Below are 22,686 nucleotides of genomic sequence, written 5' to 3' on the forward strand. Positions count from 1 at the left end.
ATTGTATTTTTACCTGGCAACTTAAACGATGCATCGTCTCAACAGACACAAAGAGCCGTGTCACAGACACTAGTAGTCACGCCACACTTTGTTCAATTAGACTGTTACCTTTTGCAACAACATGCTGACAAACATCCCTGTGTCGAATGTGAAAAGACAAACACATAATGTGCTGCTTCGTTCCACACGGGGGCCGGCATCATAATGCCAATTTCCACGGGTTCACACTCACAACGACTAAATTTTTATTTCTGCTTTCTTCCGTTTGTTACACCTCATCATCATCGTCATGGTCATGTGCCCTCTTCTCCCGCTCTTCTTTCTCATCATCACCACTACCACCATTCTGCTCACACACTCACCTTTCCCACCATGCTCGCCCATTAGATATCTTCAATTTTGAAATCCCCTCCATCAATGTCAATCTGGACAGCCTCATCGATGAGTTCAGCGGCGCCCCCTACAGGCGCTCCCTGGCAGTGGCAGACTCTCCAGAGGGGGACGCTGTGCCTGAGGAGGAACCCCAGAGCACCACCTTATGACCTATGACCCTAAAGGCATCACAGCTTACCGGCACCCCTACGGCTGTACAAACTGTAACTGACACAAGAAGCCGCCGCCGCCGCTGAGGCCTGATCCAAACACAACTTGGCCTCACCAATGCCCACCTGAAACCAGAACTCGAACCCTCCCTCACATCCGCTACAGGCTGCAAAGAAACTCATCTCGTAGAATTGCTAGCTAGTACGTAAATGTGACTACAAAAACACACCAAAATGCCATAGTGGAGGAACAGTTGCCTTTAGGAGGGAAGACTGGGAATATAGAGGAGTATTATGCTAAGGGTTGTTTTTTTTCCTGATTGTTTGAATTCTCTGCTTTGCTTTGCTCATTTTTGTTCTTTGAAGCAGTGGTCTGTATTTTTGTGACTTTTTTATTTTATTTTTATTTTTGCCTTATTAGAAAATGCAATCAAATTGCAATATGAAACTCACAAGCTGTACAACTGACGCTTAGGGAACCTCAGAGCCTGACATGGTTAGGAGCAAAACCCATCCTCAGGGTGAGAGAGAGAGAGAGAGAGTGAGAGTGAGTGAGAGAAAGAGAAAGAGAGAGAGAGTAGTTTAGGTATATTGCTTACAGGGTATCCGAATTTTGTGCACACTGGGAAACAATTGAGCCCTAGAGACCGTTTTGGCGCACAGGATGAAACCAATTGTCTGACTTCCCCTGCTCCACCACATACGACATCAATAGATCTGTATCCATGATATCTACAAACGAAATCGACAGTATTGCATTTTAGATAATTTCCGTCACTTTATTCAAATAACACGCTCACACTTTTGCCAGCACAGTATGAGTAGAATGTCAAATTGTATAAATTGATCACCATGCATCTTTTATTCAGTCATTACAGAGGCACTATACAATGTGTTTGCATGGCGAGCCTGTGACTTTGACAGTATATATATTTTTAGTCAGTATTTACTGTCCTTCGAGTTAGGATATTAGCCTCATAGGAACTAGGCAGTCCATTGGCTGCGACGGTTTGATTCTAATGAATGGATGACATGCTTGAAGTTTCAACCTGACTACACTGCCTTTAGGTTCATAATGATTCTCTCTCTTAACCTTGTTTCAAGTGCTTCAGGTTCAGTGACCTTTGACCCCTAGTGTAAATACAAAGACTGTACATAATTTGATGTATATAAAACCTGAGAGGAAAAGTATATGTAAAAGGCATATCTTGAACATAATATTAATATATGTGCTGATATTTATCATGTGTAGAAAATGTAATGATTAAAAGAGTTGATGTTATTTTTGTCCCTGCACACAATTACCAGGTTTAATGTAGATTCATTCATGTTCCACTTATTACAACAGGTAATAATGATGCTGCAGCAGACATGGAGGCCGCCATTTCTGCTTGAAATCAATTGTGGTCTCGTGAGCTTTGATTTCAAACAGACCAGAGAGTTAATGCCCTATCTTTTTCTTTCTTTCTTTCTTTCTTTCTTTCTTTCTTTCTTTCTTTCTTTCTTTCTTTCTTTCTTTCTTTCTTTCTTTCTTTCTTTCTTTCTTTCTTTCTTTCTTTCTTTCTTTCTTTTCTTTTTTTTAGATCAGTTACTTTTAGGATTCCTATGTAAATAAGTTGATTTTTTAAAGTCCCTTTGGAATTTTAAGTGAGTTATTCAGAATGAGGATAAATGCATTCCGAAGATTATGTTGGTAGACTCACTATAGCCAAGTTAAACGTTTGCTGAATCATCTAGAAATGTCAATGGATAGTCAGATATGGCATGCCTATCGCTACAAGTTTATCATAACCTGGCATTTTGAATTCCCCTGTATCCTTTAGGCAAACAGTTGGTTTCCCTTAAGAGAGAGAGCTTGAAATAGCTATAGTATCACCAGGCAGACTATTAATGAGATCTCTTTCAGATCCATCAATGCTGCAGTGTCACTTTTCTAATTTCATTCAAAATGTCTTAGGACAATACTTTTGTCAATTAAAGTGCAATTACAGTGTTTCTTATCCACCTCAGTCCAAAAAGTGGTCAAAGTCACCTTCCCCCATCCACAGAAAAAGCCATTATTTCTATTTGAAAGCAATTACTCCCACCCCACCACCCCCCTCAAATTAGTTTGTTTTTTTGTGTTGGTTTATTCCGGATTAAATGAATTTTAGTTGAACTTCTCTCGAAAAGTGATCTGTGGTATGCCTCAGTGTGTGTTCTCTGTTTATGAAGATCTTGGTGGTATTGATAAATTATATTGATAGTTGTGGTGATTATATGACAACAATTGCAAGTGCCCTCACAATGGTTGTTATTTTGGAACTATAGGCATAATTACTGTAATGTGTACTAGAGGTTTTATTTTCTGTGCTGGATCCATCCATCTTTATGAGGAGGCAGGGGTTTCTCTCTCTGGTTGCTGACTGAATGTGACTCCGATTTCAAACTTGATTACTTGATACTTGATTTTGTGACAACTAACTGGTCAACTGCTATAGTAGAGTGAATGAGTGTTTGCATTTCGATGAAGGTCAATGAGGGCCTGTTGGCATGCATTTATTAACAGTACATGGCAGTATTACTGTAATGCATTTGTGCATCATAACTGGAACTTACAATCACTTAAAAGCATGCATTCATATTCATCATAGGTGTGATTATTACACTGCTGAAAAGAAAAAGACATATACCCCCCCCCCCCCCCGCCCCCCAAAAAAGAAAGAGATAATCATGGTTTAATTTAATTACATTACTTGCAATGTTCAAATAAATAATTCATAGGAGACACCTTTTGCACCCCATGATACACTGTCACAGTTTTTAAGTCAAACATTTCAGCTACATTTCCCTTCTCGCCTCTCCACCAACTCTGTGTCTGTCTAATGAAATAAAAAAGCTCAATTTGTTTACATTTCGCGTTTGGGGGGATTTTGAGAGAGTCGAAACGGAAATAATCCGAAAATGTCATGCATGCACTTAGATAGTCTTTTGATAATCCATGTTTTGTGTCAATCACTGTCTTTTTAGGGATTGTAAATGAGCAACTTGCGGGGGTACTGGATACAATGTCACAATGGACTCTAGAGAATGTGGATCACAACAAAGTGGTCCTCAGGGAGTCGTTGAGCAATACGGTAGAAGAGTGGATGTTGCCCGTGGATGTACTGCCTCCTTCTGCTTTCACAACTAGTGTACAAACAAAATCTGCTTGTCAAGCCCACCATGCCCACCCCCTCCCCTCCCTCCTCTGCTTAGCATATCAAGTGGAACACAGTGTGTACTGTGAAGCCTACCTGCAATCCTGATCAGAATGTCAGAAATAAATATATATATTAAACTCTACATTTTTAATAATCTCATCTGGTTTGTGTGTTTTCTTTGTGTTTCTGTATTTAAAAAATAAAGAAAACAACATCTCCTTAATTCAATGGACATTTAATGAGCCATGATATTAACAGTTTTCTGCCTAGAGATTGTTATTGTTCAAGTGAACAAGACACTGGAGGTTGTAGCGGCAGCCTATTCCTACAGAGGCATACAATCATGAGCACATGGTTGAGAAACCTAAATAATAGCTTAGGAGGTGGTCCATTAAGTCACTTAATCTTAGTGATGCTGACCTGAAATAATGACTTTTACTGTACCTGAAATCCACTTTTATTAATTCCCTTAAAATCAGAATTTTCACAATTCAATCTTTTCCATGTGTAAAAGTTTAGCCACACCTTCACAGTTAAATCCTGCCCATCCACTGCCATTCAGACCACTAGCATGAATATGACCCAATTAGTTGTATTCATCATAATGAGATAATCACATTATTATGATTATTATCCTCCTCCCAGTGAGAGCATGCAGGAAAGGCTGAACAAGTGAAGCTTCGAAAAAATCTCTAACCTGTATGACTGGAACAACCAGATGGTTGAGGGGGCTTACCAGGAGTGTACGATTGTGTCAGAATGATGGAAATAGTGACAAAGCTCCTTCTGAAAACCAGTCTACTTGGATTTATGACATAGCCTATTACATAGTGTTATTCACCACATTTACCTCTGTTGTGTACATTGAAATAAAATAATATGTATATACTCTCATTCTATGTGGGAAAGAATGTGGTGTAGAAAAGACTTTTAGTCCTCCCATAGAGATAAGCACAAAGAACATTCTGGACGTTCCCTGATGTAAATGTTCCTCATGTATCATTGCAACGTGTTCCAATAAGAACTCCAGTTTTCTATTGTTTTCATTCTATGATCAACAAATGTTATCTGACCTTGCACGTCAGGCAGCAATGTTCCAGTATAAAGACATGAGACAGAAGAATCATGCTCTTGGATCCCCCCCAGCTCAGAGTATCATTTTGATGAGCGTTTTGTGCCATTGTTCAAACAATTAAAACAACTAAAACTACCCTACTCTTTTCTCAATTCTGTTTTATTAAAGGCAATCTGCCATCACAGTTAGAGGACACGGTGGGTCAGTGGTTAGCACTGTTGCCTCACAGCAAGAAGGTCCAGGGTTCAAACCCCGGTCCGTCCCAGGTCCTTTCTGTGTGGAGTTTGTATGTTCCGGTTTCCTCCCACCACCAAAAGACATGTATGTTATGGGTTAATAATACTCCTGTCAGTTCTAGGATACTGCTCCTATAGTTCTAGGAAGCTTCCTAGTAGAGGATGGGTCAAATGGGTCAAATGCAGAGGATGAATTTCCCCATGGTGATAAATAAAGGATAACTTAACTTAACTTAACTTAACTTAGAAGTCTTTGCTGAAGAGTTTTACTTGTATGAAAGCAGTTGCTCTCTTATATTACCCACATTCTTGGTTGTTACAAACTTGCACTGGCCTTCAAGATGCAGTCCAGTGTCCCTGCTCCATCTCAATCTGGACCCCTGCAGTCAGTGGTAATCTAATGCTACAGTCCACCAGCCCAGCGGATCTCCTTACAACAATCAAGCCAGGCACGGCTCTTCTCTACCTGCTAGTCTATCTCCTCCAGACTGCCAAAGGCGCATGAATTATTTGTTACCGAAAGTTTTTAAGGTGACTCTGTTTACGCTGCCTTTATGTGCACACTGCGGGTCAGCACGGCTATAGTGAGGGGATCTGGCCACCAGGGGTCTAATCCAATCAGTCACTCTCGCCAACTCCTCCATACATAATATTAGACATTCTTTCACTCCATCTGATAGGCTGGAATTGGATTGTGCAACTGGAAGTGGCCTATCTGCATCTGACATCTCTCCTTTTTGTCACGAGGTCCTGTGAAGAGAGAAGATCTATCTGTCGTCAACACACTAACCTAATGACTGTTGCGGTAACATTAACAGACACACACACACACACACACACACACACACACACACACACACACACACACACACACACACACACACACACACACACACACACACACACACACACACACACTATACTCTGAGATCAGACCTGGCTGCTAAAATTGTACCGAGCCCTTTTCTCGGTCCTTGAGGGGGTTCCAGGGGGTCCCCTGAAAAAAGGTGAATCATTTATTCTCACTACAATTCCATCCATAAGAATCACAATTCACAATGACAGAATCTATGACTATTTTTTGTTATGGGTTTCATACACTTTCTGTAAAACATCTGAAAGCAAAAATCGGATCAGATGAGGGACCCAAAATCTTATCAAATGGGGGTCTGTCTGATTTTGATCATTTTAGGGGTCCTTGAAATGAAAAAGTTTGAGAACCACTGTCCTAAGCTACATATGCATGCCCATGAAACAATCCCTGAAAGTGCGGGGAAGATGGGTTTTTGGGTAACACTTTATAATAACGGCACTAGCATTCGTAAATGCTTAATTCATCATTTATAAAGGAAATCTCATACATTACTAAGCATTAGTAAGTAATTCATAAACAGTTACAAATGTGTTATTACTGATTAAGCTAATCTATAATGTATTTAACAATTGTATTTTATCTGATTTAAAAATGCTTTGTAAGGCATAGATAGTCCTCACTTTAGATGAGGTCACACAAAATACGCAACTAACAACTATAACTACCTTAATTACATGGGTAGCCACCCCTGAAATCTGATTGACCACTTTAGGTGCCACCCCAAAGTCCTGAGGGTGCCGGCGGCCGCACCCGACATTATGTATTTCACAGGCTGTAGTGTGGTCATTGTTAAAGCTATAGTGAAGAGCCTGGTATCTTATGAAACTAGAAGACCTAAGGCATCCATTGGTATCAGCCAGGTCACCATGTCACGCTAGCTTGTCTGCCATGGGGCTAAATAACACGGCGTGGCACCTGGGGTGACCAATCAGATTTCAGTGGTGGCCAGTGGCCCTAGACACGCCACATGTAATTAATAATGTAATTTCAATTATAAATGAGATTAAATACAATCGTTAAATACAGATTCGTTTATTAATCAGGAATAAAATTGAATCACTTACTAATGCTTAGTACAATGCTTTATAAATGATGAATTAGATATTTACTAATGCTTAACTAATGCAATAGTGTGCATGTTATTATACTGTGTTGTGTTTTTTTCCTCTCTGTAGTTTGCATATCCTCGTGAAGTTATACTGCCTGGTGCTTGGAAACTGGGTATCCAACAACAGAGTAACACAACAATGAACTGAGCTGTTTTAAAAGGTGTGGTGGGATGGCCCTAATGTTTTTTTTACTGCATTTGTCCAGCACCCCTAATTGTTGAACTTGCTGAAAGTATTCCTGCAGGATAAAATACACTCGATGGCTAACTTTGGGACATGTGCTGTGTTTGTGTCAGTGTCATTCTGCATGCATGTTCTCATAAAACAGGTAGAACATCTCACAGGAATGCACAACAAAAGACGTTGTCAAAAGCTGCCCTATAGCCTTTGCTTTATTTCAGACTGTTGCTTGGTAACACATCAAGCACAATGGGGACAGCAGATAACTCCTTGACTTTTCCTGGTTGTTTCCATATGATCAGGGGGTGAAATCACAATACCTGCTGATATCATCTTAACAACAATATTATGTAAGTGCATCCTGATGAATGGTAGAAGAGTAAACAAACTGGCAGAATAGCTATAGTGAATACATAGAAATGCTCCAGCAGCATGCTCAAGCTTGCTCACACAATTTGGTGACTTTTCCATTTGACTCTGAGTCTGCCTTGACTTTGCAAAGACAATATTATCTTGTATCATAAAATGCCAGTTCATCATTTCCTTTTGGCACCATGCCATAAAATCAGTCAGTGCGTGTGGCGCGCAGCCGTAGTAGGTGCAGATAGAAAAATAGATCAGATCACATCATGACATTAGCCTACTATGCCAACAGAATCCAGGGTAAGGTAGCAGCCACTAATGCCAGTATAGTAAACGTCGAAAGCAAGACGAGCAAACAGCGCGCCGTGGTGCAAACCCTGCGTTCTCGCCTGCGCTGAGGCTGCACCACAGTCATTACAACGCTGAGCGCATCTTCCTCGACCATGGGTCGCCCCTGAGCGCTGATGATGAAGATCTGGGAGGCGTTGTGGCTGGGGCTGACCAACCTCTGTCGGCGGACTCTCTCTGAAATCCCCCTAAAGCAGCGTCCGATCCAATTGAGCCCCCTCGGCAAAGTGTCCGGGCCGGAGGCGCGCCGTGCGCTCTGCAGCTGTTCGAGCGGCGGCAGAGGCAAGGGCACCTCTAGGGTCTGCTCCTCCTCGTCTGGATCTTTCCCCGCCGTGAACGTTACCACGGCTTCCTTTTGCTTCTTAATGAATGTCAGGTGTCGGCAGATGGGGCAGATGATAGTGTCTCTGATGACTCCGTCTCTGTTGACGCTGACCAGAGTTTTGACCAGACAGTCGTGGCAGAAGACATGTCCGCAGCTCAGCGTCCTCTCTGTGCCCGACAGACACTCATAGCACACGGGGCACTCATCTTCTGATTCCTGCGCGTCCTCCTCCTGGCCATCTTCTTTGTAAAAAGACATGGGGATATTCACCACGCCCGTGCGTAATGGGAATCAGTGATGTCCAAAACGATGAAAAGTCTCTCCCCTCTGGCCCGATCAGCACAGAGGCTGTTGAATCCTCCTCAAGTTCTCTTTACAGCAACTCTTTCTTCACTGTTGTGTTGTCTGGGTGGAGGCGAGAGCAGCGTCTTGTAAAACAGGGCCTGCCACCTGTGACTGTGTGACTTGCAGGTTGGATATCCCTTGAACGCTTTTGGCAGAAGCTGCCAAGCAGGTTCACGTTTCATGTCCGATATTTCCCATGGGCCACTTCTTCTTCTTCTTGTTCTTCATTCAGTTTGGCAAAAACTGTAAATATACGAATTACGCCTATCTAGTACTAGCCTACTAGTGATGAGGAGGAGGACATAGGCTTCCTTTAGTAGCCATAGGCTATATGGCCTAATAGGCCAGGATGGCCTAATGACAACAATGCAGTGACAGCGACAATTTATGGTCCACTTTTTAATGCAAATTTCAGCATGACTACATCATGGTCTTCGACAAATAACACATCGAAAATGTGTACTTTTGCATTATACTGTAGTGTATACAGTACAGTGTATTGAGTATACCCACCCAATTTCTAGGCCATCCTGGTACTAACAGATCTCTTATTAATCCTTAATAGACTGGGATAAATTGCTACTTTAGATTTGGCCCTGCAACAAGTTTATAAATGAGTAGCTATTAGTATATCTTATTTCCAACATAGAAACAATCATTTATAAAACATGAGTAAATAATCAGTTAACAACAATCACTTCCGGGACAAAACATTGAAACAAACAAACATTGCCCACATTGCCAGATAGATAGATAGATAGATAGATAGATAGATAGATAGATAGATAGATAGATAGATAGATAGATAGATAGATAGATAGATAGATAGATAGTAATAACACACACACACACACACACACACACACACACACACACACACACACGCACGCACGCACGCACGCACGCACGCACGCACGCACGCACGCACGTACACACACACACACACACACACACACACACACACACACACACACACACACACACACACACACACACACACACACACACACACACACACACACACACACACACACACACACACACACACACACACACACACACACGTCCCTATAGGAAAATTATCTTTCTCTGACAAGTATGCCACCGTGTGGTCACTGTCCCAAAATACATAGAAGTCCTTGGGTCACAAACACAAACGAGCAGCAGAGTCTAGTCGGTATATTTCTATACTAGCCCAACCCCATGCTGACGTAAATGCCCCTGACGTCACTGCGTACGTCTGATCGGAACTCACGTTAGTTCCGGGAGACGCGTTGGCAATTTCCTAAACACAGCTCGAGCTCACAGTCAGTTAACAGTGTATTTACAGCAGGCCGGGGTGGATGTGTCGTTGGATATAACACTGTTTGGAAAGGCGACCTACTGAAACAGCTGGACGCTGAATTGACATGCACAGGTACCAAATTCAACCTTAGCACTATTATTATGTCGACGTGTTTCACCTGTTTTGTTTCATTATGGTGGCACCGACCACGGCTCGCGTGAATAAGCCGATGACAGCTCCGCTGGCCGTCGAGTGATATCAGTTTAATAGCTTTAGCTATGTTGGCGTTTTCACTGTTTATATTTGGTACTTTTGTGTCTTGCCTTAACCGGATAAAGTGTACACAGTATACGTTTACTAGTTAGATATAGCCGAGGTATAGCCTGGTAAACCAGCCGGTCATGTGAACTCACATTTCATTTCGTTCTAAATAAAATGTGAGTTCACGTGACCGGCTGGTTCACCAGACTAGCCCAGGTACGTCATGTGGGGTGATTTGTGTATGTCGGCTGCAAACGTTATGATGACAGTTGTGTTGTGTGTGTGTGTGTGTGTGTGTGTGTGTGTGTGTGTGTGTGTGTGTGTGTGTGTGTGTGTGTGTGTGTGTGTGTGTGTGTGTGTGTGTGTGTTGGCTGTGCAAACGTTATGATGACAGTTGTGTTGTGTTGTGTTGTGGTGTGTGTGTGTGTGTGTGTGTGTGTGTGTGTGTGTGTGTGTGTGTATGTGTGGTGGTGGTGGTGGTGTTGTTGTTGTTCGATGTTCATTTGGATGACTGAAATTCAGCATTTTGACATTGATCCAAGCAATAGAAATAACTACCTAGGTCTACTACTAGTCTCCCAGTGCAGAGAGAGAGAGAGAGAGAGAGAAGCTAAAATGTGGACCCAGGCCAGGCCACAGTGTATCAAAGAAGTAAAAATGACTTTCAGTCTCTGAGTAAGCAGCTAGTCATCTGCAGTGAAAGAGGATGTACCAACAAGAATGTTGGACAGGAAACTCATCACCGCCTTCCCCTGTTTGTAGTTCCTTGTTTTACATATTTCCAGATGGCTCTATGGTTTTGTAGAGTGTCATCATCATGACTGCTCACTTCCTTGTCACAAAAGACCCACAAAACCAGGAGACAAACTGAAACCTTTCCAAAGGATTTAGAGATTGGAGATAACAGGAAAAAAACATGTTCCAGCAAGCTGCAAAGTCCTTGCCCTGTCATGTGATATCTTAACCTTTTCATCGTATTGTTTATCTGTGTGTCTTTGTGCTCCCAGCATAGTGCCGGTTTGTCCTCCTAAATGTGAAATAGCCTATGTGTAGCCAGCGTTGTGTTGACAGTTCTGGCCACAACCCATGTAAAGGGCTTGTCCAGGGGTGGAGCGGGATTCGATCCACTGACCTCCCACTTCCAAAGCGCATATGCTAACCACTACCTGAGAGAGCTAGCTCTCTTGGAATAGTGGTTAGCGCATGTGCTAACAGGACATGCATGGGTTGCTGCCAATATTGTCAACACAATGCAGGCTTCATTATGCATAGAAAAACATTCTTGTTTGAATCTCACCGACGCAGTTGTTGTATCTTGCCATTGTTGGGTCAGCTGATAAATGGCCTTGCCTTTTTGTGAAGGATGTGTATCCTATATATGTAGGCCTTTGATCTGAATCACCATGGAAACACACCTTTTGTAGATCTAACAGGGATCAATGGAAAGCAGCAGAGCTCATTCAGACCATTGAGAATCACAACAATTAGATCCGCTGTGTGTCTAGTATATATAGGCTATGTGTCTAGTATATAGAGGCTATGTGTCTAGTATATAGAGGCTATTTGTGGAGTTTAGAAATGCTCTCCTTGGTTGTATGATTACAGCTTAATATTGCATGTCATAATTAGCAGCTTGGACTCCACCCTGACATGTGTATGCTCTGGAGTTCCCTGTGTGTCTGGGGGTTTCCAGAGTAGTAGTGTATGGAAGGACAGGACACGTGAGCGGAGCTGTGTGGAGGCAGCTGGTAGTCACGCCATCTGAGAGGAATGTCAAAGGGAAGACGAAGAGGTGGTCCTGCCTCTCACCCGGCACCTCTCCACTGCTGGCCTTCCTTTTCGGCAGTTTGGCTCCTCTCAACAAGAATAACACATCCTCAAGGCAAACCTAAACCCAAATCGGGCTAGTCAAGTCAAACAAGGCTACAATATAGGCCAACGCTGCAATATTTGTTCATTTGTTTAGGCTAAGTTTTGTTTTTGTTTGTTTTTTTGTGTGCAGATATTTGACTTGACCCTATTAAACAGGCTTCTTTCTGCAACTTGTTTTCACCCATAATCCCAAATCTTGCCATAGCTTAGATGTTGGATGGAACATTATTTTTCGCTTGCTGTCAAAGAGTATAGGCCTAATTAAGAAAGTAATACATTGAGAAGAAATGCCTCTATAACTGGTAAGCGTAGTTTGTTTGACCTTCAGTCCAGCCAAGAGGTTAATCAGTGCCGTGGCCACTGGTTGGCTGACCTGTGTGTTGGCTGTTGGAAATCCCTCTAAGCTGTGCTGTGGGCGGATTATGAATCTTCCTGGAGCTGCAGGGGTGGGAGCGGTGAGGACAGCTGCTGTGTGCCCCCCCCACACACACAGAACACCCACAGTGGCCCCATCCAGATGTGTTAACTTATTCCCCCACACTCTGCCTTGCATGTTCACAATATGGAGCACAGATTAAGGCAGTTTTTAATAGCGAGCCGGATGAGAGGAACAACCACGTCGCGAGTAAAGTGGCGTCGCCTCAAACGGGACGGAAGATGAAAAACGTACGGTCGGAACTTCAGAAGAGCCTACATCAGACTGCTTTGATCTGTTTGACTGGCATCATTAGCCACACTAAATGAACAAGAATGGCAGTTGATGAGGGTGGTGGGGTGTTATGCTGACATCACAAGAGCTCGGCTGTTAGGAGGGTACAAATGTAATTAGGAGGAGGCCCTCACTGGCTGTTCACAGAGGAAGAAATTCTTGTGATGTGGGCCAGTCAGTCAGTCAGTCAGTCAGTCAGTCAGTCAACTATTGATTGCTGAAGGGAAGGCTGATCTTCTCATCAGAGGTTGCGGCTGAAGTTCACGAGGAAGTGAGGATGACACAGCCTCCGAGCTGCAGGATGACCTCACCAGTCTGCCCTGACTTTGTTTGTCACTCTTGGGTCAAGGGAGATCTGTGCTGTACGGCCATCCGGTGACCAATGAATGACGGGGGACAGCTAGTCAACACAGTGGCCATTTTTCCACTTGATTGGTCAGGATGTTCTGACCTGGGACAAGTTCAGCACATGCTCAGAATCTGCTCATTTTACCAAGTTACACAAATGTGAAGTGAAAATGTTTCACAACCGTTTGACACTTAATTCACTAACTGGGTGAACCTACTATTTACTCTTATGTTTAATGACAGTTTCTCCTGTTGGTGATTTTATCTTTAAGCAAACTTAGTTTGTAACCTTGTTTTGAAGACCGTTTATATTATCTCGAGTTTGACATTTCAATACTTGGTCTACTTTTAGCCATGTAAGTGCTATCCTCAAATGCTTTTCATACACTTGTGTTCATAATTAAACATGGCTATAAGGCTAATGAATGTGTAACAACAACAGTTCAATGGGTGCTGAACCCAAAGAGCATCCTGGAGCACACGATTCCCTGGAACAATATTTTAATAAGGTGCAGTCACTGCACCTTATTAAAATATTGTTCCGGTGAAGCGAGTGCTCCAGGATCCTCTTTGATCTGTTGTTGTTTTACTGTCCTGTTCTGAGAGCAGCGACCTCCCTTTGTGGACGGGCTGAACCGCAAGTCCCCAAGAGACTCCTTCTACATCGCTAATGAATGTGTCTTCTCATCCTCAGGCTGAACCTGCCATGGACACAGAGATGATTCCCAAATTTTCTTCAAAAGACGAAGAAATAGATTACTGGAAGTCTTTAGCCCTGGAATATAAGAAAAGGTAAGCGATGTGATTTATATCACGTGTGTGATCAAATTCATTTCTATGAGGTATTCATAATCATAACCTCTCTATCCCAGGCTGGATGTTTGACATGTTTGTTGAGCTCAGTCGTGACAGACATACAGTACATCATTGCTATAGGGGCTTTGCGGACTAAGCTCATTCTTGCAATTGATACTTTTTCGGTTCAGGGAGCAATACAATCGTCGACCTAGATTTGTTGTTAAAGATGGTGTCACTTTCGCAGATATCATATCCAAAAAGGTGTTACAGATATACCTGCTTTGTCTAGTAGGTCAAAGCCAAAGCCACCTCTCTTCCTGCCCTCACAGACTTCACAACCTTAAGCCCCCATCCATGTTCTTTCTTCAGAAATAGACTTTGAGCAGCAGTAGAGCAAAGGGCAAAGGCAAAATGCTGAAACGGTGGTTGAGTGTGGTTATGAAAGATGTAAATGCAATGCGCAATCATTTCCTCACTCTTTTAAACCAAACAGTGTGGACATTTTTTGGGGTGAGTCTCAGTTTAAAGTTTCAGTACAGAAACCTTGTCTCAGCATAATCTTTGAGAGTTTCTCTGTGTTTGGCCACACTAGCTTTTTGAAATCGGTCGCCACAAACAGCTGTGGATTGCTTAGGAGCAAACGAGAATGCCAGTTTGACGATCTAAAAGGGACAACTGGTGTAACCTGGGACAGTGGTAGCAGCAAACGCTAGTAGTGAGTGTGTCCTGTTCATGTTTATGTGCTGAACTAGGCCTGTGTTTTCTGTTGGTGGAGTTAGTGTCCCTAAGTCCCTCAGAAGCAGTGAAAAACAGCACAGACGGGGTTAAACTCCTGGAGGTTTTGAAGAATTTCCTGCTGTGGCCGTGGGTATACAGGGGAAAACATCAAGCCATGGAAAAAATAACGCAAGGCCCTAGTTAGCAGTGGTTTACCTCACACATGTTTTGGTGCTTAGTTACGTTACATAGACATTCACAGTGTAAGCATGCCCTGTGTTTCTTAGTTACCTACTGAAAGCTATCTCCCTACTATGCATCCGGGTATTTGGACTTTATTTTGTTCATAGTGTATCTGTATGTGATTAGGATACAGTGTGTGATCATTGCTATAATAGCTCATCATGAGACACATTTACTTCTTTAATACACAGTTTCACACATTCAATGCATTTCACAAATATGTGGCATTGTTGGGTTATTTTAAACTGTCAAGAGCTGTTGTGGCGAGGAAGGACAAGTGTGTAGCGTGGAACAGGGGAGCTGTGTGGCCCGCCCGGCATGCTGATGAAGCAGCCTCTGTGGTGCTGGTATGTGTGGAATGACCAGGCGCAACAACTGATTCATGGATTCCACTGCTCTGCTCACTAGGGCCACTGTGAGGCCACTGACGTCAGCATAAGAGCTGTCAGCTGATCTCAGAGCAGTGTGAACCATCATCTCATTCTGTGTTTGCGCTCCACACCACAGCAGGCCCTTTTTGAATTGGCTAAATTCACTGATCGGCACCAAGCTGCTCAGTCAATTTTCCTCCCCTCCCTATTCCATTGAGAGAGCTTTTCCTGGAAGGTTCCCTGTGCGGGGCTCAGACTCAGCCCTGACCACAATGTAAACACTTCCTCTCTCTTTCTTGGCTCATATCCCCATCCTGGTCCCGGGGGCCTGGGCATTCTGTTCCCTCCTGACCTGTAACCCCGCCCACAGCCCAACACACATGACAGAAAGCCAAGCTGCTGCTGAGTTCCCTACCCTGCTGCTCTCGCCTCAGCTGTCTCTGTCTAGAGCTATATTCAGACTGCTTCACTCCACATGCTGACCCACACACTCGCTTCTGTTTGGAAAAGACAGGATTGAAGGCTAAATCTAATATCCCACGGCACTATCCTACACCCGGCCATTATATGTCACTTTAAAGGATTTTTACTTTGCACTTTATAATTTGAGATTGTTTTCTGTTTTGCTCCATCTTCTGCTGTTGATGTGACTGCTGTGCAGCATACTTGCACTAAGTCAAATTCCTTATATGGCTATTAAAAAGAATCTTGAATGTCTACAAATATCTGACAGGGCTGATTCCGGCTAATGTATTTTTGTGGATTTATTTCTGACCAGGGAGATAAAGCTACCAGAACATGCACACCTGATTCACCTGACACGACAAAAGCCAGGCCAAGTTCTAGAGCTCAGGCAGCATAGTTCGGTTGAGGTCATTCAGCCGGTCAGCTCCACAGAAATGAATGGTGGACACCAGGGTAGCTAGTGTGTGTGTGTGACCATGATTGTTTATGTCTCTCCCCACTCTCTCTCTTTCTGTGTGTGTGTGTGTGTGTGTGTGTGTGTGTGTGTGTGTGTGTGTGTGTGTGTGTGTGTGTGTGTGTGTGTGTGTGTGTGTGTGTGTGTGTGTGTGTGTGTGTGTGTGTGTGTGTGTGTGTGTGTGTGTGTGTGTGTGTGTGTGTGTGTGTGTGTGTGTGTGTGTGTGTGCGTGCTGTTTGTGCGCTGTCCAGCTACCATGATGCCCAGGAGGAGCTACAGGAGTTCCAGGAAGGGAGCCGGGAGCTGGAGGCTGAGTTGGAGGCGCAGCTCGGCCAGGCCGAACACCGTCTCCGAGACCTGCAATCTGAGAACCACAGACTGAAGAGCGAGGTGGACAACATCAAGGTAACCACGCCTGGTCACTTGCACTGGAGGTTATACAGGGCTTTGGCTTGCTCTTTAGGTCTATAATGGGCTAGCCTACTTATAGGCTAATTTGTGGTTACATCTCTCTATTGCTCAACTTCTGATTATGTCACAATGCCTATGACATCATCAGTGATGTGATAAGATCATTTTGGTCAATGATGACGTCACTGATGATGTCATAGACATTGTGACATCATCAGTGGGATAAGAATTTAAACCGACAAACAGCCGACTTGCTCCCTTTTATATGATGTAATTACCTCACATCATCTCTGTTGTTGCCAGGCGACAAGGTCCAATGTGCTTTTGATACGTGAGGTGTTACAGTGTTAATAAGGCATGCCTGCCTCAGGTAATCCTCCAGCACTCTGTAATTGGATGTCAGGATCAACAGAGAGAAAATAGAAAACGGCAAAGACATTTCTTTCCTGCTACAAGCCAGGACCTAAATCACTATAGGCCTAAACAATAGTATGAATTTTTCAGTGAACTCTTGTGGGGATTTTCTTCACGTTTGAAGCAGGCATTCACTTTAGCCTGCACTGGACAGAAAAGCACTGCTGTAAACACAGTGTGGACATGGCCCTGGAGAGATGATGAGCCGTGCTCCCCCATCTTTCTGCTGCAGTGGCCACATTTGAGGTGTGCATGCCTGCCACTGCCAAAGGGCCTGTCCAGGGAACAGGCTGGAGGAAGCTAGCTAGTGATGGATGGAGGAGACTCTTTGAAAAGGAAATGATATGGAAGAACAGTGTCTCTAGGCTCCCCCTACTGTCACTAATGACTGACGTATAGCACACAAAGTAGCAAATTGCATTTTAACACAGCATGTCTTCACAAAAGGATACATTTGGGTGGTGTGTTCTCTAGAACAGTGGTTCTCAACTGGTGGATCGTGAAAACTGTGTCCTGGGGCCATTTTGAGTGGGTCGCGGATGTGTGCATGAAAAAAAAAGTTCTACTACTGTCTTTCAGAGGCTGTGGGCTCATTTTTAAAGCCAGGATGAAGATACTGCATGGTATCCTCTGAAACTAGAAGACCTAAGAAATCCATTGGTATCATCTCATCCTAGCTCAGGGGGATAAAATAGCCTGATGCTCCAAAATTACGCTACATTTTGTCGAAGGAAAAACTGGCATGTCCATCACCAGTTTAAACTGTAAAATGTGGGTCATGGGGTGGGGCTAGATCAGTTGAGAACCATTGCTCGTCTAGAACAATAGGTCTCTTCATAGTCCTTGTTTCTCTCCATGCGTTCACTCCCCTGCTCTTCCCTCCTTCACACCGCCCATCTCTATCAGGAGAAGCTGGAGCAGCAGTATGCCCAGAGTTATAAGCAGATCTCCATGCTGGAGGATGACCTGGGCCAGACGCGCAGCATCAAGGAGCAGCTCAACAAATACGTCCGTGAGCTCGAGCAGGCCAACGATGACCTGGAGAGAGCCAAAAGGTCAGACTTACTACCTGTCTCACAGCACACAGTGCAGTCAGGGTCACTACCTGTCTCTCAGCACACAGTACAGTCAGGGTCACTACCTGTCTCACACAGCACACAGTACAGTCAGGGTCACTACCTGTCTCACAGCACACAGTGCAGTCAGGGTCACTACCTGTCTCTCAGCACACAGTACAGTCAGGGTCACTACCTGTCTCACACAGCACACAGTACAGTCAGGGTCACTACCTGTCTCACACAGCACACAGTACAGTCAGGGTCACTACCTGTCTCACACAGCACACAGTACAGTCAGGGTCACTACCTGTCTCACACAGCACACAGTACAGTCAGGGTCACTACCTGTCTCACACAGCACACAGTACAGTCAGGGTCACTACCTGTCTCACAGCACACAGTACAGTCAGAGGCACAACCATTGAGATGTGGAAAGATGAGACAATTCTATTGATATTTCACAGCATCTCTCAACCCTCATCTTAGGATCATATGGTTCAAATGCTATATTGTGCCTACACATGTGAAGGACTACAGATGGAAATTAGCTTTCTGCTGAATCTGGTGCACCCATCTTTTATAATTTTTTAAATAACCTAATAATTTTTATAAACTAAATAAACTCAACTAAACTACATGATGAGGTGATGTGAGAGCAAAATGATTGATTGATTGCTTATTAACACACTAATAAGCAATTATAGCCTCTTTATATAAATTTTAAACGAGCAACTCATTATTGATGGATCAACAAAGCATTTAGACATTTTACCATTACAGTGAATCCTGTAGTCTTTTGTGTACGATATTGACAGTTGTGCTCCTCCTCACCCTTTACTTTCAGGGCAACAATAGTGTCTCTGGAGGACTTTGAGGGCCGCATGAACCAGGCGATTGAGAGGAACGCCTTCCTGGAGAGTGAGCTGGATGAGAAGGAGACTCTCCTGGTATCTGTGCAGCGGCTGAAGGACGAAGCGCGAGGTATGAATATGGAGACGCATGCCCACCTCTGCCAGCCCATTGTGTGGTCTATATTGAATGGGCAAAGGCTTGGTGGGGGAGTATCTCATGTTTTTGACTTGTCATCTGTAGACCTGAGGCAGGAGCTGGCAGTACGGGAGAGGACTACAGACAGGATGTCAGCACCCAGCTCCCCCACCTTAGACATTGACAAGATGGACTCCGCGGTACAGGCCTCTCTATCCCTCCCAGCCACACCTGTAGGGAAGAGCATCGAGCACCCCTTCATCAGCCCCAAAGGTCAGGATCCATCTCTCTTGTCATTTCACTTAGGAGACAGACCTGCTTCTGACATGTATATTAATGTGGAGACAGACCTGCTTCTGACATGTATATTAATGTGGAGACAGACCTGCTTCTGACATGTATATTAATGTGGAGACAGACCTGCTTCTGACATGTATATTAATGTGGAGACAGACCTGCTTCTGATATATATATTAATGTGGAGACTGGAGACAGACCTGCTTCTGACATGTATATTAATATTTGCAACAACAAACAACAACAAGAAGTAGGTCATGTCATATTACTCCTGTCTTGGCCTCTTTGCACTGGCTTCCTGTTAACTTGAGGATCCAGTTCAAGGTTCTTGTGATTGTGTACAGAGCCCTGCATGGTCAGGCAGCTGCATATCTGTGTGACCTGCTCAACTCACATGTTCCCAGCAGGTCACTGAGGTCTGCTGACCAGGGCCAATTGGGTGTCCCCCGCACCAGGTTCAAAGCCAAAGGTGACCGAGCCTTTGAGTCTGTAGCTCCTAGGTTATGGAACGCTCTTCCTTGGGACTTGAGAGCTGCGGCCTCTGTAGACATTTTTAAAAAGCAGCTAAAAACGCTTCCGTTTAGTGTTTAGACAGGCGTTTGTCTAGCCTTTTTGTGTTGACTGAATTCCTGTAACACTGACTGTAGTCCTCCTGTCTTATATATTTTACTGTTACTTGTTACATTGATTTCTTTTGTACGTCTTTTAACCTGTGAAGCACTTGGTGAGTCCTCTCTGTGAGAGGTGCTTTACAAATAAATAAAATGTACTTACTTACCTACTTCCTGCTTCTGCCTGCTCTAGCATTGACCAATGGCTGTGGCAGCACGTCCCTCACTCCCTCTGCTAGAATCTCTGCTCTTAACATTGTCAGCGACCTCCTGAGGAAAGTTGGGGTAGGTATTAGACCTTCTTAAACTGAATGCATTTACCCTTTTCATAAGGTGCTGTTATATATATATATATATATATATATATGCATTTGCATTTGCAGACTTACAGAGTAAACTCTCACACAGTGTTTCAGACTTATGAGCAGGCGGTGGTTCACTGAGGACCAATAGAAAGATGTCTGTGATGAGGCTAAATGCAGGCTGTATTTCCTGTTTTGTCACCAGGCTTTGGAGTCCAAACTAGCCGCTTGCAGGAACTTTGCCAAAGAGCAGGCAGCAAGAAAGAATTACTCCACAGCCAACGGCACACTGATCAACAGCAACGCCACCAAGTTCTCCCACTCGCTACACACCACTTACTTTGACAAAACGTGAGTCTCTAACGGTGTTACTCTCCCCGTGCTTCTTGTCTTCCAGTGAGCCTAAACAAACACAGAAGTTGTGCGTCACATGGCACACTACAGCACAATATTGAATTTAATTTCAGTATGTGTGTTTCTCTGTTTGCGTGTGGATCCTGCAGGACTGTAAACGGACTGGACCCCAGCTCCCTGACCTCCATGACCACGTCCAGAGCAGTGTCGCCACCGGGCTTGCTGCCTCTCAGTGCGTGAGGCTCGCTCGCACACACCTCTGCAGAATCTCCCATCCACCCAGCAGAATTAAAGGACTGAGAGGACACTTGAAAGACCATGACATTGTGTGTGTGTGTGTGTGTGTGTGTGTGTGTGTGTGTGTGTGTGTGTGCGTGTGCGTGTGCGTGTCTGTGTCTGTGTGTGTCTGTGTGTGTCTGTGTGCATGCCTGCGTGCGTGTTTGAGAGGGAGAGTAACGTGTGTGCTTGCCTGTTTTGAGAGAATGTGTTTTTGAATTTGGTGTGTGTGGGAGAGAGACTTGACTAAACAATTAACATGCCTCATTTTTTGCAGCTGAAAATGCTTCAGTGAGTAGGTGCACAGTGCTCATATGTGCATATGGACCTACCGCCCACAGGCATGTGCCTCAGCTGTACTGTACCCTGCTTGTGTGGATGTCACTGCAAGCTCTCTAGACCTCTACTCTGAAGTGGTACAATTATATTCTTACGTTCCACTTGTTTAACTGAAAACTACTATACCTGACAAAAGGTCCTGAACTGACCACAGCATCCTCTTCGTCGTTCTTCTCTTATACGTTTCACTTTAATTGCACAGTTAAACTAATTTCTATTAAGAATGTATTGTATTTAAAAAGGGATATGTTCAAAGTTACTAACTTATCTCACTGTATGCTTTAAGATGCAATATTTCTGTTTTTTTGCTTGTTCTCTTGCACGTGTGCATATGGAAGGTGGGGTTTGAGAGGGATGGATGTGCCCCGCATTCACAAGAATGACTGAAGTGAATGTTGAGCGTTCAAAGCCATGTAGCGATAGCACAGTCGTTCCACTTCCTGTTCCTCCTGTTACTGGCTCCTATCTGCAGTTAAGTTGGCTCCCATCTGCAGTTAAGTTGGATGGAGTCTCTGTTGAAGCTTTGAAATAATTTCAGCTGGTTCTGTCTTCTCATGATTTTATGATGGGGTTAAACCTGCACAGGTTTGGCTTTAGTGGAGTGTTCTCCCCTTTGGATGTCCATTGACGTTTTGGGGAACAGTTTTGCCTTTTTAAATGTAACATGTATGGATTTTTTTTTCTCTCGTGACAGGCTCACTTACCTCATTCTGATATGTAAAGCTATTGACTATTGATTAGTGAAAGTAATAGGTGAATTTGGCTCTCCTTAGCTCCAACCCACACAAAATAATACTGTAGTAAGCAAAGCAGTGGACACTGTTAGAGATCCCTTTTTTTGAGAGACTGACCATCAGCTTTGGCTACTGTATGAGAGTCTATGGTGCATCAAGGCGTGGAGTCATGCAGCACATTTTTCTGATTGGTTATTGTTTAAACCTCATCTTGGTTTCATGTGCCTCTTGGATTTTTAGTGGAGTTGATATTGGCACTTCATTCATTTTTTATCCCAGAAATGTGTCTGAATCCATTTGGCTCTCAAATTGCTCCCCATCGTGGATCTTCAGTCTCACCCTCTTGATATTTTTGGAGGCGTCATTTTGAGCTTTAGGTCCAAAACTCAGCGTTATTTCATAATACGGGATGTCATTTTGGGCACTACATGAGCCTGTTGCTAAAGTATGTTCTATCGTCAGTGTAAATAGGTTTGTAAGGATTGTAACTTTGCCTACCACATTTGTAGATACAGACATTTGGCATTAAGGTTATATTTATTTCACATTCTATATGGCATGTGAGTTTTACTATTGTACAATGGTTAAATCCATTGTATTATGATGTAAAATTGTTTGTCACCTTTGTTTATTAAGTAAATAAAGATTGAGAGGACATACATTAATACATGGTGTATTTTGTGTTTCACATAATTCAGAAGACTTTCACTGTACATTGAATGGTTACCATTTTTAAATAAAACTTGACATACTGTAAATACTTTGAAGTAAAGTAGAGAGAAAATTGCCGTAGTCATTCAT

The 22,686-nt window shown here is 43.5% G+C and overlaps 2 protein-coding genes across 2 annotated transcripts; one reads left to right on the forward strand and one right to left on the reverse strand.

The window, feature by feature from the left end:
• Positions 1–6,945: 6,945 nt before the first annotated feature.
• LOC310787684 (RING finger protein 222) lies at positions 6,946–8,665 on the reverse strand. Its single transcript, XM_083649167.1, has one exon. The coding sequence runs from the start codon at positions 8,490–8,492 to the stop codon at positions 7,842–7,844; it is 651 nt and encodes a 216-aa protein (XP_083505293.1). The 5' UTR covers positions 8,493–8,665; the 3' UTR covers positions 6,946–7,841.
• A 1,209-nt stretch (positions 8,666–9,874) lies between these two features.
• Positions 9,875–22,537, forward strand: ndel1b (nudE neurodevelopment protein 1-like 1b). Its single transcript, XM_083648954.1, has 9 exons — positions 9,875–9,996; positions 13,749–13,846; positions 16,354–16,507; positions 17,834–17,982; positions 18,830–18,966; positions 19,078–19,245; positions 20,074–20,165; positions 20,388–20,533; positions 20,686–22,537. The coding sequence occupies exons 2-9, from the start codon at positions 13,761–13,763 to the stop codon at positions 20,774–20,776; spliced, it is 1,023 nt and encodes a 340-aa protein (XP_083505080.1). The 5' UTR covers positions 9,875–9,996; positions 13,749–13,760; the 3' UTR covers positions 20,777–22,537.
• Positions 22,538–22,686: the final 149 nt, after the last annotated feature.

The sequence above is a fragment of the Poromitra crassiceps genome, assembly GCF_964638095.1.
Source record: "Poromitra crassiceps genome assembly, chromosome: 13".
Taxonomy (NCBI): domain Eukaryota; kingdom Metazoa; phylum Chordata; class Actinopteri; order Beryciformes; family Melamphaidae; genus Poromitra; species Poromitra crassiceps.